Source organism: Vombatus ursinus, unplaced genomic scaffold, assembly GCF_900497805.2.
Source record: "Vombatus ursinus unplaced genomic scaffold, bare-nosed wombat genome assembly UNPS02014818.1, whole genome shotgun sequence".
NCBI classification, from domain to species: domain Eukaryota; kingdom Metazoa; phylum Chordata; class Mammalia; order Diprotodontia; family Vombatidae; genus Vombatus; species Vombatus ursinus.
The window spans coordinates 2,707,743-2,724,175 of NW_020954596.1; the positions used below are offsets into that span (position 1 = coordinate 2,707,743).

A 16,433-nucleotide genomic window follows, 5' to 3' on the forward strand; every position below is an offset into this window, starting at 1 on the left:
TCACTCCTCCCCACCTTCCTGCTTATTTGACATATTTGTCTTTTTCGGCAGGACTGTCTGCGTTATTCTCCAGGATTTTTGTTTTGTTTTTCCAGTGCTGGTGAAGGATGAGGACTAATTTCTGATGGGTTCTGGCTTTTTTTGCCTGTCTTTATGTGGAAGGTTTGCCCTCGTATTTATTTACTTTCTCCTTTCCCTTTAGGGGAAGTAAGCATATCTTACTCTAGCCTTTGGTAGGATGCTCAGGTGGTTTCATGTGAACTCCTTTTGCACCCAGCTCTGAAAAGCCTGTTGGCTAACAATCTAGTGGAGTATATTGGGCCTATTGATTGAGGTTCCGAGTGAGGCCTCCAGGTAATGCTCTAATTGTTTGAGTTCCTTTCTATTCCATTTTCTCTCTGTGTGTGTAAAATGAGGTTGATGACATTATTAACAGCAAGGTGATAAAGAATAAAAAAATGGAGAGTAAAGAGAATTACTGGCACCTTGTGGCCATAAAATAGAATTAGAATACTGTATGACTGTGTAAATGAACCAGCTTTGCAAAATCATGCAGGTCTGTTTCTTTTACAGCATAGTTTCCCCCCCTCCATTTAGTTTTTTTTTCCCCTGTTTTTTGTAAGCCCTTTAAATTATGGCAAGGTCATAAGCTTTCAGATTAACCCACATTGCTACCAAAGGAACCTGTGGTGCACTAGAAATCTTGTATATCAGAGCTTTTGGTGTCATGGCTGAAATGACTCATTCTGGGAAAGAGAGCTAGCTAGCTGTTGCATTGACAACCTGACTGCTGGAAAATCAGGGAAGAGTAAGTATCTGAATGAAAAGTGATATCTGATATCTCAACTTTGATCTTGCAGGTGAATTTCTTAGTGTCTGGACAGTTTGCCAAATTTTCAGTGACTCTTATAAGTAGACCACATTCTTAATTCTTTTAATTATGTCCTCTCCATCCCACTATAGTAAGATGATGTGAATATCTGCCAGGTGTTCTTACACACAGACTCCGGAATGTTAGGGCTGAAGGAACTTTAAAGATAATCTTCATTCTATGAAGGAGAAAACATCTATTACCCATATTCTTTGGAAACTCTTTTTAAAAAGAGTAGAGAGAAGAGGACCTGCCTTATGATTTTCTTTAGTTTTACTCAGCTTTTTAGGTGATTGTCTTTTTATGGGCAAATTTAGATAACCCTTTAGCTATATAACTTGACCTTCTTTGTCAGTGTCACTCTGCCCCATTGGGGATGATGAAGCACACAGAGAGGAGAGATTTTTTTTTTAAAGGCAATTGGGGTTAAGTGACTTGCCCAGGGTCACACAGCTAGTATCAAATGTTTGGACTGAGACCGGATTTGAACTCAGGACTGGTGCTCTATCCACTTCGCCACCTAGCAGTCCCGCCCCCCTTTTAAAAAAGATTTTAATTAATTTATTTTGAATTATCACTAATCACTTCCATAAGCTTTTGAGTTTAAAATTTTTCTCCCTCTCCAAGACGGTGCACAATCTGATATATGTTATACATATATATTCCTAGTAAACATATTTTCACATTAGTGATGTTGTAGGTGAGAATTAGAAGCAATAGGAGGAACCATCAGAAAGAGGAAACAAAACACAACAGAAGAAAAAAAATAGCAAATAGTATGCTTCAATCTGCATTCAGACTCCATAGTTCTTTCTTTGGATGTGGATAGCATTTTCCTTCATGAGAGAGATTTCTTAGCCAAGATTCTCTCTTCTTTGGCATTTGAATATCTAAGACAACCACTCTTTAAGACCCATGGTCAGCATTAGAATTAGGTTTAGCACTCTGGACTTAGGAAATCAGTCAATCAATCAAATCCAGTATATGACCTCAGCATTATGTGGTAAATCACTTGCAGAGCCAAGAATTGAGACCCATTTCTTGGTTCTGTTCCTAGTTCATTGTTTTCAGGAAAATGTAGAGTGTCAGACTCTTCAGCATCTCTGTAGCACTTTCATCTGAGGAAGGGGAGAGGCAAGCTTTTTTCTTAGAAGGATCAAAGACCAGAGTTAGAGGGATTTTCGATGTCTGGCTTAGTAAATTGACCGTATGGTAATCACGCTGAAAATGTTACATGTAGGGTGTAGTTAGAATCAGCATTTCCTCTCTGCCCTACTCTGGCCTTCTTGACTGCATTAAAGAAGCAGCTGCATTTTGCTCAGATCAGCAGTAGTAAGAAGCACTTATTTTTGTGAAATCACCACTTTCTAGAGTGATTTACAAAGTGACTTCACTGAATGGTGTGGTGTCCAGGTCCCTGGAGGTTGCTTGTGGCTCTGTAAGGTCCCTAGGGAATGAGATGGATATTAACAAGATGCAGGAAAGAAGCCTTTACTGGGAGGAAGTGGTTCTGAGTGGGCAGTGCAGGTGATTGTTCTGTGAAAGGTGAAAGAGGGTCCTGTGAAGCTCAGCCAGATGGGAAAAACTAAGGTACTGATAGTTTTGCTCCAAGTGTTCTGTGCCTGGCTTTTCTTGTCAGCTCCCTGAGCAAATAGCTCAAGAGTATTTTTTTTTTTTGTCTCTTCCCCTTCATACTGTTTCTCCATTGTTCCGCCTAAACCATTTGTTATATCTTGCTTGGCTTCTACTTAGTCCTTTTTCTCACCTCTTTGTTTTCTCGACCTCAGCACTCTGGACTCAGTTGGCAAGCCTGGGAGTAGGGATACATTTTTCACTGAAACATAGAAGTGATGCTCATTAAGTTGCGTTAGGGAAGCATTTCCCAGACTATGTACATGTAATCCTGATGGTATGCACCAATTGAATACATAGGTTTAAAGAGAAAATGATGGTGTAAGTGATATTTTTCTCTTCCGGATTATGAAATTTATATCGAATGTATTAAAATATTTAATACATTATTATTCTTAATTAGTGTATTAAAATATTTAAATGATGCATGCCTCGTTTTTGGCATGAAAACAGGTTTAGTTTTCTCTCTTTGCTTTAAAAACCCCATGTTACTCTTTTGTCTCTGTTTTATTCCCTACCTCTAATTTGTCCCACCAACAGCAACGGGGCTTCAGCTGTCTTTCAGTCCCCAAAATGCTTTATAGCCAAATTTGTTTTGGAGATGCAGCAGTAGAAGTAGTTCCTCCTAGGCCCTGGTAACTTGTTGTCTGTCCACCTGCCTAAGAGAGAGGTCAATTTTAAAAAAAAATAGCATTTTATTTTTTCTAATTACATGTAAAGACAGTTTTCAACATTTCATTTTTCGTAAGATTTTTTGAGTTCCAAATTTTTCTCCCTCCCTCCCCAAGATGGCAAGCAATCTGATACAGGTTATACATGTGTAATAATATTAAACATAATTCCACGTTAGTCATGTTGTCAAAGAAGGAATAGAACAAAGGGGGAAAACCATGGGGGGGGGCGAGTAAAAATAGTGTGCTTTAATCTACAATCAGACTCCATAGTTCTTTCTCTCGATATAAGATAGCATTTTTTATCATGAGTCTTTTGGAATTGTCTTGGATTGTTGTATTGTAGAGAAGAGCTAAGTCATGGTTGATTGTCAAATATTGTTCCTGTTACTGTGTATAATGTTGTTCTGATTCTGCTCACTTCACTCAGCATCAGTTCACGGTAAGTCTTTCCAGGTTAGAAAGGTCCAATTTAAGTCTGTCCTCACCAGATGTTCTGAATGGAGAACAAAGAGCAGGTGCCCCTGCATGTGTGGGCACAGAGATTCCTCATAGCTTTTCCCAAGGGGTTACGACTGTGGAGTCAGAACTAGGTAATTAAGACCTAGTTTCTTTAGCAGAGGCATCATGAGATAGAGGACTTGGAGAGGTCTGGAGATCTGGGTTCAGAACCTGACAGATGTCTCCCAACTGTGTAACTGTAGAAAAACCACTTTACTCCTTGGTGCCTCAATTTCCTTGTTTGCAAAAGAGAGATAATCATATTCCCATTGTTTCTCTATCAGGGCTTTGTGAGAAAATATTAAAGTACTGTATCAATGTGAATTGTTAATAATATTTTCAGTGTGTTTCCCAGAGTGGACTCAAAAAGAGACAAGCTGTGTCAGCCTAGAAGGGAAGGTCTAAAGGAGCCTGCTGCCTCGAGGCCACATGTGGCCCTCTGGGTCCTCAAGTGCAGCCCTTTGAATCCAAACTTCACAGAGCAAATCCCCTTAATAAAAGGATTTGTTCTGTAAAACTTGGAGTCAGTCGAAAGGCTGAACCCAAGGACCTAGAAGTCCCAATCCCTTGTCTAAGGTCTTTAATGGATTGCTTCAGATGCTATCCATGGTTCTGTTTTGTTCAATAGTTTTATCAGTGACTTGGATAAAAGATGTAGATGGCATAATAATCAAATTTACTGATAACACAAGGCAATGGAGGAGAGCCAGCATATTGGATGACAAAGTGGGATCCAAAAATACCTCAGCGTGCTAGAATGGTAGAACAAAACTAGTAATTGTGAAATTAAAAGTGAAAATGATTGACTGTAAAGCTCTACAGTTAGATTTTTAAAAGATAGCTAGACAGAAGTTCATGCAAAAAAAGGCCCAGTGGTTTTAATGTGCTGTAAGCTCAGTAAAAGTCAGCAGTGTTACCTAGCAACCAAAAAATCTAATGTGATCTCAGAATGAATTAACAGAGGCATAGGGAGTAGAATGAGGGTCATGGTAGTCCTACTGTCTTCTCCCTTGATCAGTTGATATCTGGAAAATTGGATTTAGTTATGGACACTGCATTAAAAAAAACAACCTCATAATTTAAAAAACACATCAGTATCTTTAATATCACCTTTATTTTCAAATATAATTTCTCTTCCTCTACTCAACCATCTATCCCTTACAACAAAGAATAAAAGAGAAAAAATAACAGTTTAGCAGAAACACATCAACTTAATGTGACAGTACAGGATATAGTCCACACTTATAGTCCCTCACATATGCAAAGGAGGGGGAAGTACATCTTCTCATCTGTTCCTCAGGGCTCTCAGCCTGGTCACTGTAATTAAACAGCATTCAGTTTTGTTTTGTTTTGTTTTTTTCCATTTACTGTTGTCATGACTGTGCATGTTATTTTCCTAGTTTTCCTTGCTGTACTCTGCATCATTTTATAGTAAGTCTTTCTGTGCTTCTGAATCCTTGCTATTCATTGTTTCTAATAACACAGTAATATTCCGTTGTATTCATGTACCATTCTAGATACTGCATTTTAAAAATTCAGAATTTATTGATGCTGTTAAAAAAAAGTCACTGTCACTTCACTCTGATCCAATTCTCCCTCAAAAAAAAAAATGCTCCCTTGTAACAAAGAAATATAAAGAAAACACTTCAACCATTGACTATGCATGATAGCATATGCTTCATTCCATATGTAAATTTGCCACTTCTCTGCTGAGAGGTGATAGATAAACTTCATTGCTAGTCCTCTGACATTAAGATTGGTAATGACATCCAACAGAGTTATGACATCTTCTGGTGTTCTTTTTCTTTACGTCATTGAGGCTATTGTGTAGATTGTTTTCCTGCTTCTACTTAAGTCATTCTACATCAGTTCAAACAAGCCTTCCCGAGTTTCTTTTAATTCTTCATATTTGCTGGACATTGGAGCATGTAATTCTTCGTATTTGCTGGACACTGGAGCATGTCCTGAGGGAGACAGCCAGAAGAGGGAGGGGATTTTTTACTAGCATCATTTGAAGGAATGCACAAGAGGTGCATTGGGGGGAGGGTAGGCTATCTCCAAACATTTGAGAGCTGTTAGGTTGAAAAGGGATTGGATTTTTATTCTGTTTGGCCCCAAAGGGAAATTGTAGAGAGCTAGAGGTAGGTGTGTGTAATGGAAAACTTCCTGACATGTTCAGTGGTGGACAGGGCTGCCTCCTTGGGGAATGAGTGAATGACCGCTTGGAGAGAATTCTCTTCCGTCATGGGTTGGACTAGACATCTTTTGATGTGTAGTTCAGCATTAAACAAAATGTAGAGGACCAGTTAAAATCTCAAATTTCCCATTTCTTATCAGAGAAAATCAAGCAGGATTGCTGAATCCATTATTTCGTGACATTTCACGAGCAAGGTTAGGTCCAATCTGACTATTCATCCCCATAGATGCACCTCATGTATTCCACCATTCATTTGTAACCAGACTGCTTGGTAGAAAAATTCAGAGTACATGTTCTCTCATTTTGGATTGAATAATCCATTAAACACCAGATTTTCCATGACTAGAAATTCAAGTTTCAAATGTTCTGTGAATTAGTCTTTTCTTGTGCCTGTATAGATATAAACAGATATTTCTGTCATTACTTTTTTTTCCCATGAATTTTCTTTTTCTTTTTCTTTTAAACTGTGAAATGATTCAGTTTATGGAGACTGAGAGTATAAAACCCTTTGACACTTCCCTTCAGCTCTTCAGAAATAATAAGGCAAGAGCTAACTATGGCTGATTGTCTAGTGTGTAGCGTTGGCTTTTAGCAGAAAAGCAAAGACTGGGGCAAGCCTTCCAACTCTTTGATAATCCTACTCTCAGGGATGTTATCCTGTCTTTACTGAAAGTGGCTGCACTTTCTCTGAAGCCATTCAGCTTCCAGAATCTTACTGTAATAAATCTGGGCAGCAGCAAAATAAATTTGTTCATGTGTAGATAGTAACGGTTGATTTTTCTGGCCTTCTGTCACCTCAACATCTCTTACCTGGTCTTTCTGCTTATCTTAAGGCACTACAAGGTCCAAGTGCCATCTGCATTAACAAAGATTCAGTTGTGTTCAGTATCATTTTTGTGTGAGGTATGCTGTATTGTAATTTTAAAAAGTTGGTCATAGAATATATGGTAACTCAGATGATTTGAATAACCAGAACATGCCATTCCTCAAGCCTGCCAGAGAACAGGAGTTTACTTTATAGTTTTTGTGATTGAGGCCCACCTGGACACAGTGCCTATACCCACAGGTTCTGTATTGACTAGGATTACCAGAATCAAGAACAAGTACAACAAGAATGTCATGGAAAAGAACTCTACTGATAGAACAGCAGCATTGGCTGCCATAATCTGTGGATTCCTCCTAATACTGTCTCATACCAGCAGGGGCAGTGTTGCCTAAAGCCAAGAGTTTGTCTTCTCCTGACTTAGGGAGTCACGTGCCCTAGATGTTTAAAAGAGGAAACCAGGCCTTTCTGGTTATTGGATGTTATGTGGCTGTCACATAGAGTTTCTTCAGAGGAAGAAGAAGGAGAAGAAACAGGTTTGGCTATGAATGTGAATTATGCTAAGGGAAAGAGGTAATTGATCAACATTTGATTCGCTGTAAGCAGGCATAATCGGCCTCTTCCACTGGGATAGCTGAACATCCCTTGCTCTTTGAAAGAAAGGAGGTGCCAGACGTTCCTCTTCATTGGGAATAGAGCTTTATTCCAGGAGCTAAGCCTGAGAGTAGCTTCCACTTCCTGCCCTGTGACTTAGTGGATTTGGAGCCTGGGTGACAGTCACAAGTCTCCTCCCGGGATGTTCAGATGCTGTCACAGCTCACCTGGATTGGGGAAGAGCATCCTGGAACATTGGAAGAATTGCCCTCTAGCTAAGTTTTCCTTAAAGAAAAGGACTTCCTTGACTTCCAAGAACCAGGGATATCTCTGCTCAGTCATTAAGCATTTACTGAGCACTTACTCTGTGCCAGGCACTATGTTAAGCCATTGTTGGGGTGGTGATGTACTATCTTGTATTCTACTTTCTAGTTTGTGTTGCTCCTGAGGCAACCTTTCTTGTCCCCAAACATCACTTTTTTTGTAGTGTCCCCAAAGATGGAATTGGCAGCTATTTTGTTCCCAGACTTCTGATAGAAAGTTTGGCTTCATGCCTGTTGTCTGGGCTTAAAGCTCAGAAGTCTTGTTTTGGTCAGATGTCATTTCTTTGAATGAGGAAGCATTCTTCTCTCCCTCCATCTCCTTTCCCACACTCTTCAGGATTTCCCTACGTAAATTCATCTATCGTTTTGCTTTGGGATCCGCCATGATTTTGTATAGAGTATTTTTATATTATCCTTTATAGAAGCTGATGCAGAAATGAAATAAAACTTAACATTATTGCTAATGAATTGGGTGGTATATTTTGTTAGGTGCCAAGTTTCCTGTAATGGTAACACTATTTATGGGTTGGTCTGTATGGTTTGGGTTTTTTTTTTAAGTCCATCACAGTAAGTGGAAGCCCCACTCATTCTTCATCTACCCTTTTTTCAGTACCTGGCACCAATTCTGGCCCAGTCACTTGTGATCCATGGCTACTGTGATAATATGCCGAAGATTTCCAAGTAGGATCTGCAGGACATCTTCATTGTCAACCACAGCCAAGAACCAAACCAGGAAAAAATGGCCTATTCAAACCCCACAAGATTGTGTTCAGACTCCTGAAGAGATCAATATTAAACCCAAAGCTGCTGCCACTCTCAAGCTCTTGAATCCTCTAGGTTACCGAGTATTGTGCAATTCCCTTGCCTATAATAGTACTGAAAGAGTGGCCAGAGGTGCAAGCACAAGACATGGTGAACATGGTCCTCCAGAAAAGGACAACTCTAATGTTATCCAGAACACTTATTGTATCCCCTCTTCTCGGGGAACGCCAAGGACCAGAAATGCTTTCTTGAATTTGAAGACCAGTGAGGCTTCTGTTCCTCGGCCTAATGTGGTGCGGCTTGGCAGACTGCAGGTAATGAAAGAAGATATTCAAGAGGTTGATGTGGAAACTTTCAGCACCTTTGAAGACCCTAGAGTTTTCCTCAAGCTAAGGCCTGAGTACCAGCATCACAGTTACAACATATCTGAGGCTTGGCAGGCCCTGTCCATTGAGGAGGGTGAATTGATTTTACACAAAGTGACAGTGTTACAAAGCAATCTTCAGCCCCAAACCATCGCTGACTACTTTGACAAATTGAGCTCATTGCCCATGGAGCAGCGCTCTGGACTCTTGTCCAGTATCAAGTTTACAATGCTGTGCCAGTTAAGCCTAAAGAACATAGAACTCTTTGAAGCTTCAGACCTAATAGGTATTTTGAAAGCATTTGTTCGATTGGGGATCCCTTGCTCCCACCCAATGCTAGCTACGTATGAAAGAGAGTTTTGCCGTCGAGTATGGGATATGAACCTAGATGAGCTTTTATTGGTGGCCGACCTGTGGCGTTGCTTAGGCCACAGCGTACCATGCTTTTTAAAGATATTTTTCAGTTATCTTAACTTGCATTGGAAAGATCTCTCCTTGTCACAGCTGGTGCACGTAATTTATATTATAGGTGAAGGTCGGCAAGTGCCTCAGGACTTAATGCAGAAGCTAGAGTCCTTGGTTCTCAAGTTTTTGGATTTACTCAATTTAGAAGAGGCTGGCACAGTCTGTTTAGGGTTCTTCAAATCGAGTAGCAGTCTTTCTGAGTATGTCATGCGCAAAATTGGGGACAAAGTTTGTGTCCAGATGCACCTTTTGAGCAACTATGCCTTAGTGAATATACTTAAAATGTTTCGCTTCACTCATGTTGACCACATAGATTTCATGAAAGAGTTTGGACGGATTGCCCCTCAGCGTATCCCTTCCATGGGGGTCCAGGGTGTCATGCACCTGACTCTTGCCTGCTCAGCCTTACGCTATCTGGATGAAAGAGTCATGAATGCTGTAGCTGCTTCGTTGCCTCCCAGGGTGGCATATTGTCGGAGCAAAGATGTGGCCAAAATTTTGTGGTCTTTTGGAACTTTGAATTATGAGCCACCTAATGCAGAAAACTTTTATTCCAACCTTACAGGTGAGATTCACAGAAAGATGCCTGAGTTTAGCGAGTTCCCTGACCACTTGTTCACCAGTTTGCTAGGCTTGGCATTTACTGACCGCTTTCCACTGGATCTTCTTGATTTCGCCTTGAGTCCAGAATTTATCAGGCTAGCTCAGGAGAGAAGTAAGTTTGAGCTTACCAAAGAATTGTACACTCTTGATGGCACTGTTGGGGTTGAGTGCCCAGATTACAAAGGTAATCGTCTTAATGCTGAGCTGCAGCGAGAGGGGGCAGTGATGTTGTGGAATTTAGCAAGACAAGATATGACCTCCAAGCCTGAATTCCTAGAAGCTCTCTTTTTACTTCAGACTATTTTAGGGGGGCCCCAGTATATTAAACATCATATGATTTTGCCTCATACACGATCATCTGATTTAGAGGTTTGGCTTGATGTCAATAATAAACCTCTCCCTTTTAACCAAGAAGCCATACCAACAAACGTGACCAAAACTCACCTGAAACACATGGGAGTAAGGCTTACGGATGATTTGATGACTCGGCTTTTAAAGGGAAAATCAAGCACACATCTTCAGGCTGAGGCAGAGGCTGGTGAGAACGCAGGAGGGGTAGAGAAGAAGCCAGTGCCTCTAAGTGACTTTTTGTCCACAGGAGGGGCTCCAGAAGTGGCCGGTTTGTGTTCCTTAACAGGGCCACAGGCAGGGGTGTCAAAGTTGGCCATTCAGGTGACAAATAGGAACCAATATTGCTTTGGTTCCAGGCACCTACTTGGGCTGCACAACATGAAGAGGAGGCAGCTAAGAAGGCTTGGGTACACCGTGGTGGAGCTGGCCTTCTGGGAGTGGTTTCCTTTATTCAAACGGACACGTTCAGAAAAGCTCTCCTATCTTCATGAGAAAGTGTTCCATTCTGGCTTCTGAGGCATCAGGGGATCTGTCCGTCATCACCCTCACATGCCAGTTAACAGGGAGCATGCTGTCCTTAGCACTTAGAAATGATTGTGCAAGCCAAAGTGGAAGTGAGGCATTATGGGAAACCAAGTAGCTTAGAGCAAAGAGGAAATAATGGACTTCTCTCTCCATGTGGCCCTCCCCTGCCAAGGTTGAAAAAATACATTTACCAGAATCAGTATTGATATTACCTGATTATGCAAGTGTTATTGCTTGATGGTATTCCCATTGCATCAATAAATGACTTAAAGTTATCCATCTGTCTCCTATTTCTCTCACGTAGGCTCGGTATTGTGCTTTCTTATTTATCTGCTGGGACTTGTGTTTGAGTTTTCAGAATGAAAACATAAGGAAAAAATCACTACAGTTCAAATATCTCCTTTTGATAGTCTGGTAAAACCTATAGATCCCTTGTCAGAATAATGTTTTTAAATGCATAAAACAAATACATAGGATTAGAAAAAAAGCACATATTTACATTTTTTCCCATTCAAATTCATGGATTCCTTGAAAAATTATACACAGACACCAGGTTGAGGACCCCTGCTCTCATGAGAAGCACATCTGGCCTCCACCATCTCTAGGGGCAACATTGGTGATTACAGTAACTTTTTGCCAAATGTGTGGCCCGGGTATTTTATTTCTAGAATCATGGAATCATCTTTTTAACAATAGTAATAATAATTGACATTTAGCACTCTGAAGTTTGGAAAACACTTTACATACATATCTCATTTGAGCCTCACAACAATTCTGTGAGATAAGTACCACAGATACTATTATTTCTTGTTTATAGATGAGGAGACTGACTCAGGTTAAATTGCTTGCCCCTGGACACTCTAGTAAGTGTTTAGAGATGGAGTTTGATTCGAGGTCTTCTTAACCCTAAGACCAGTACTTTATTGACTGTACCATATTGCCTTTACTACCCAACAGGAATTTGCTATACATAACTCCCTGCACTAGGCAGACATTGGGGAAGACACATAAGAGACCATGTAACTACCCTTCAGGCTCTTAAGGTCTAGCATGGGAGAGAAGGCATTTGTATAAATAAATACAATATTCCTACATATAAAATAGAATATATTAAGCCCTTAGAGAGGTATGACTAAGATGTTTTTATTTAGTCAACCAGTAAACATTTATTACGTGCCTACCCTGAACCAGGCATAGTGCTAAACATTGGGAATACAAAAAAAAAAAATTAAAGGACAATCCCCACTCTCAGGGAGCTCATGGAGAAGTAACACACAAAAGAACTGTGCACAAGCAAGCTATATATAGGATAAATGGGAAATACTAAGTAGGTTATTTCCATTTAACAGTATACTTAAGAGGCATCCCACCACACCAAGTATGGTGAAAAGAACTGTGAACTTGGAGTTATGAGAACTGGGTTTCAGTCCTGGCTCTGCCACTATTTATGACATTGAGCAAATCATTTAACTTCTAGATCTCATTTTCTTACTCTGTAAAATGGGAATAATACTTGTACCTACTACCTGCCTCAGTTTGTGTGAGAATCTGAAAATAATTAGTGTGTTAAGTGCTTCCTGGAAGTTATTCCATGGACTGTCCTGTTCCCATTAGGAGAACAGTTAGGACCTTGGTTTGTCTTAAGGGTTGGCAAATGGTCATGTGAGACAAGTTTGTCACACAGAGGCTCTTACCAGATGCTCCCTCCTTCCTCAACCCCCCTATCAAAATTAAAAATAAAATGTTTAAGAAAATGAGAGAGAGAATAAATTATAATTATATTACAGGAGAGGGTATGGATAATTCCAAATGTCCAGAAGCTGGGCTTCCCTCTAGGAACTGGGATCTTGAGTCTGGTCGTAAAGTAAAGAAGAGTAAAATATTCTCGGTTTCCTTCCTTGCTAGCAAATCTAATTATAATTTTCCTTAAAAGGTAATACTTCCCAAAATACACATATAAATAAACTGTATAAGCATATTAATAGGTCTAAACACTTGAATAATATATTGGTTATTAATATTGATATTTTCATCCAAGGAAAACATAAAACAACAGTATGGCTTAAAGAATTGCAAGGTTTCTTCTCATCAGAATTATGTACCAACTTTCATTATAATATTCTATGTAGACAATATTTCCTTCTCATCGTAGTTCGGTTGTATACTTTATACAGACAAAAAGCGTTATAAAAAATTTTTTTGAAATTGAAAAAAGAGACAATTTCCCATCATAAATATTTTCTTGAGGATACACTTTGAGTTTGCAGAATATTTAAGGAAACTCTTAGCCTGGTTGTGTTCAGTTGGCGAACCAGGCCCTTCTGAACAGTTTAAAATTGTGAAGATGCCCCTTTTTAAAAACTCAACAACAATAAAAAGCAAGCCATTCCTTTTTTCTTCCTCTCTTTTTTAGGCATTTGGGGTTAAGTGACTTGCCCAGGGTCAGCTAGCTAGTAAGTGTCAAGTGTTTGGTCTGAGACCGATTTGAACTCAGGTCCTCCTGATTTCAGGGCCGGTGCTTTATCCACTGTGCCACCCAGCTGCCCCACTTTTCCTCATTTCTGCGTGTTGATGGGACACATTCAATCCAGGCTCATGTGATGTTCAGAGTGCAGGGGAGGGAAGATCACATTTCCATGACCCTTGGTTTTGGAAAGCCAGGGTGGTTCCTCAGTCCTGAGAGTTTCAGAATCTTCAGATTTTGAAGAAAATGGGCAGTAACTTCACTAGCTAGGCTTACTTGGAAAGCTGGGGGTAGTTATCTACACATCTCGCTTCATTGAGTGATAAGCCCAGTCCAGCCCTTCCCCCACTGCCAAGTACCTACTGGTGAGGAAAACCAGAATGTTGGTTTGGGACTGAACTATATAAGTGCTTTGTCTTCATGTCCCAGTTTACCAGATAATTGTTTGATCGTCCACTTCTTGGTTTTGTATGTGTGTGTGTGTGTGTGTGTATGTGTGTGTGTGTGTACACACCAAGATTATGTCTGTGCTAACACACCTGATGTTCAGCTCTTTCTTGTTTTCCAAGTATTGGTGAGAATGATGTGAAGAGGGGACTACAGACATAAAAAGTAAAAGAAACCTATAGATTTCCAAATGAAAATCAGAACCTTTTCTACCTAACAACTTGTGATTTCCCTTTGAGATCTGATTTCTCATTGCCAGAAGAGAGTTTCTCTAGAGGCCAGAGATCGATATCATAGGGTCATAGATGCCAAGCTAGAAGGAACCTCAGAAGTCATCTAGTCCCATCCTCTCGTTTTACAGGTAAGGAGATTGAGGCTAAGGGGCAGAATACTGATCTGAGCTAATGATTTTCTGTCTTTGCTGGGCATCTAGTGTCTACTTAGTATTTGGTTGAAAACAGAGACTGTTAATGTTGCCTTAGCTGGATTCCCCAAAGCTTTCCCTTCTATGAAAATTTCCTACGCAGGAACTCCCTTTGAATCTCATAGATGGCGTCCTGGGCATAGAAAACAGGTGAATGGAGAATAACAGGACCATTCATGACTCCAACCTGGTCATGTTTAAAGACTATAGGACAGGCCTGCAAAAATGTCAGGCTTGAAGATTTACCTTATAGGAAAGGTCTCTGCTTCAGTGGAAAAACGTAGAGGAGTCTCAGAGCTTTGTAATCACCAGACAGCTTCTGTCAGAGCCATCTGAATGATGAGGTTGCCTTATGTCTTTATGTTCTTTATGTTTTCTTTTGATGACTTCCTTCTCGGAGTTGTTTCTCTAGGAAAGAGGGATTTTATTTTTATTATTATTATTATTGTTATTATATAAAATAAATAAAATGAATGACTATCCACCAAAATATAAAATGCATAGATTTAACAGAACAAGAAGCAGAATTTAAATAACCAAATCTCAGAAAAAACAAATGAATGCTAGATTTCAGTTAGAGGGTTAGTGAAGATACAAGATTCCTTATACTCCTGAAGTAGAGTTGGTGGGACTTAGTAACTTGGTGTATGTGGGGGGAAGGACAGAAAAGAGGAAGATATATCAGCTTTTGTGAGGTTATGAACAAGATGATTGAGAAGAATGATAATAACAGAAATCAGGAAGCCAAGGAGAGGAGCACATTTTAGAGGAAAGGATGAATTGAATTTTAGTCATGGTGAACTTGAGGTTGTAGCAGAACATCATGCTGAAAATTTTATTCAGTTAGTTACCTGCTATGTAGAGAACACTGCTCCATGCTGGAGGAGATATTAATGAGACATTGTTTATTCCCTTGCGGAATTTAGAATCTTGTAGGGGAAATGTGACCCACAGGCAGGTAACTGGTTATAATAAATATAAAATAAAATATAGAGAATAAAATATAATATAGAGAATAAAAATAAAATATAGAGAATAAGAGGCAGAGAACAAACTTATGAAAGTCTGGGTGGTGGAGTGGGGAAGTAGAGTAAAGGCAGGGATAGCATCACACAAAAGGTGGCATTTGGGCCTCTGTCCAGAGTGAGGGAGCTGATGATATTCTTGCTGTACGCCATCCTGTTTATACCACTGTTGAGGTGTTTTGTTATATTCTCATATTTAATATTTTATTTTACATGTAACATATAATTTGTTACAGTCCTAGTTACATATTAAAATAATTTTCAATATTCATTTTTTAAATTTTGAGTTCCAAATTTTCTCCCTCTCTTCCTGCCAACCCTCATTGAGAAGGCATGCAATTTGATGTAGGTTGTATATGTGTAGTCATGCAAAACATATTTCCATATTAGTCATGCTGTAAAAGAAAACAGACCAAAAAAAAAAAACCGAGAAAAATAAAGTAAAAAAAGTATGCTTCAATCTGTATTCAGACTCAATTCTTTCTCGGAATGGATTGCATTTTTCATCTTAAGTCCTTCAGAATTGTCTTGGATCATTGTATTGCTTAGAATAGCTAAGTCATTCACCGTTAATCATATTATAATATTGCTGTTACTCTATACAGTGTTCTCCTGGTTCTACTCATTACACTTTGCATCAGTTCATATAAGTCTTCTTAGGTTTTCTTTCTTTTTTTTTTCTTTGCATTTATTTTTTTTCTTACTAATTTGTTTATTTTTAGTTTTCAGCATTCACTTCCAGAAGATTTTGAGTTCCAGATTTTCTCCTCTTCTCATCCCTCCCCTGACCCCAAGACAGTGTGCATTCTGAATACCTCTTCCCCTGATCTGCCCTCCCTTCTATCACCCCCTCCCCCTTCTTTTATCTCCTTCCCCTTCTATTTTCCTGTAGGGCCAGATAGATGTCTATACCCCATTGCCTGTATATCTTATTTCCCAGTTGCATGTAAAAACAATTTTTAACATTTGTTTTTAAAACTTTGAGTTCCGGATTCTCTCCCTTCCTCCCTCCCCATCCACTCTTATTGAGAAGGCAAGCAACTCTGTACAGGTTATACATGTGTAATCATGCAAAACACTTCCATAGTCGTCATGTTGTAAAAAACTAGCTATATTTCCTTTCATCCTATCCCTGTCCCTCCTTAGAAGTGTTTGCTTCTGATTAGCCCCTCCCCCAATCTGCTCTCCCTTCTATCATTTCCCTCCCCATATCTCCTTCCCCCCTATTTTCCTGTAGGGTAAAATAGCTTTCCATACCCAATTGAGTGTGTATGTTGTTCCCTCCTTAAGCCAAATCCAATGAGAGTAAGATTCACTCATTCCCTCTAACTTCCCCCACTTCCCCTCCACTGTAAAAGCTTTTTCTTGTCTGTTTTATGAGATAATTTAC

The 16,433-nt window shown here is 39.5% G+C and overlaps 2 protein-coding genes across 4 annotated transcripts in view; both read left to right on the plus strand.

Moving 5' to 3' along the window:
* Positions 1-10,958, plus strand: part of FASTKD5 (FAST kinase domains 5) — a 12,080-nt gene extending 1,122 nt beyond the window's left edge. Inside the window, exon 2 of the mRNA XM_027836174.1 lies at positions 8,223-10,958. Within this exon, the coding sequence (XP_027691975.1) occupies positions 8,260-10,674 (2,415 nt within the window). The 5' untranslated portion in view covers positions 8,223-8,259 and the 3' untranslated portion in view covers positions 10,675-10,958. The remainder of the gene's footprint in view (positions 1-8,222) is intronic.
* UBOX5 (U-box domain containing 5) overlaps positions 1-16,433 on the plus strand; it is a 42,679-nt gene that overhangs the window by 1,118 nt on the left and 25,128 nt on the right. The gene's annotated exons all lie outside the window — the stretch shown is intronic.